This window comes from Sinocyclocheilus anshuiensis, unplaced genomic scaffold (genome assembly GCF_001515605.1).
Source record: "Sinocyclocheilus anshuiensis isolate Anshui unplaced genomic scaffold, SAMN03320099.WGS_v1.1 C32254880, whole genome shotgun sequence".
In the NCBI taxonomy this organism is placed as follows: Eukaryota; Metazoa; Chordata; class Actinopteri; order Cypriniformes; family Cyprinidae; genus Sinocyclocheilus; species Sinocyclocheilus anshuiensis.
In genome coordinates, this window is record NW_015613687.1 from 1 (window position 1) to 810 (window position 810).

The 810-nt window shown below is 40.1% G+C and overlaps 1 protein-coding gene across 1 annotated transcript; it reads left to right on the top strand.

Annotated features, from left to right (window-relative positions):
- Positions 1-13: 13 nt before the first annotated feature.
- On the top strand, positions 14-613 carry LOC107682484 (dedicator of cytokinesis protein 4-like; the record flags this gene model as incomplete). The annotated part of the gene is made up of 4 exons (XM_016478705.1): positions 14-82; positions 178-272; positions 346-421; positions 513-613. Coding segments are annotated over exons 1-4 (332 nt in total), but the record flags the coding sequence as incomplete, so codon positions are not given.
- Between the last annotated feature and the right edge of the window lie 197 nt (positions 614-810).

An 810-nucleotide genomic window follows, 5' to 3' on the forward strand; every position in this document is an offset into this window, starting at 1 on the left:
TCTTTTGGCTCTGTTGAGGCATATGAAGGACAGACACTACCAGCAGCTCCTGCAGAGCTTCACCAGTAAAGACCACCTGCGGGTGAGGCGTTCATCCACTTTATCTTACTGACATCAGTTCATTATACACACTGAGAAACATGTCAAACATCTTCTCTTTCTCTCTGTCTCTCTCAGGACTTTCTCCTGCATATCTTCACTGTGTTTCGCATCCTGATAAGACCAGAGATGTTCCCCAAAGACTGGGCGGTCATGCGGCTCGTCACTAACAAGTTAGAGACTTTATTCCCCTGCAGTTTTTGGTTTTCAGAGTATGAATTGTGATCTGAAATGTTTGATTTACAGCATCATCATCACCACGGTACTCTACCTGTCAGACGCTTTAAGAAAAAGCTTCCTCAATGACAAGTTTGACTATAAGGTTTGTTCTCAGTCTGTTGTGTGTTGTGAAACATGAGTCGATCTGTTCGTTTTCTCTGTGGCGCAGCATCTAACACTCTGTTTCCATCTAGGTGTGGGATTCCTACTTCTGCCTGTCTGTTATATTCATCAACCAGTCCTGTCTTCAGCTCGAGACCTTCTCTGCGTCGAAGAGAAAGAAAATACTGGAAAAGTGAGTCCTGCAAGCCCTCTGAATTCAAACTTTCTTACTATTTAGTATGCCAAAAGCAGTATGTCAAATAAAGTGGTAAGTCTGAAATTATAAGACTATTATAGTTCAGATTGTTTAATGTAGTGTTTGTTCGTAATAGTTTTTTTACACAATATAATATATATATACACTGAACAAAATTATAAACGCAACACTTT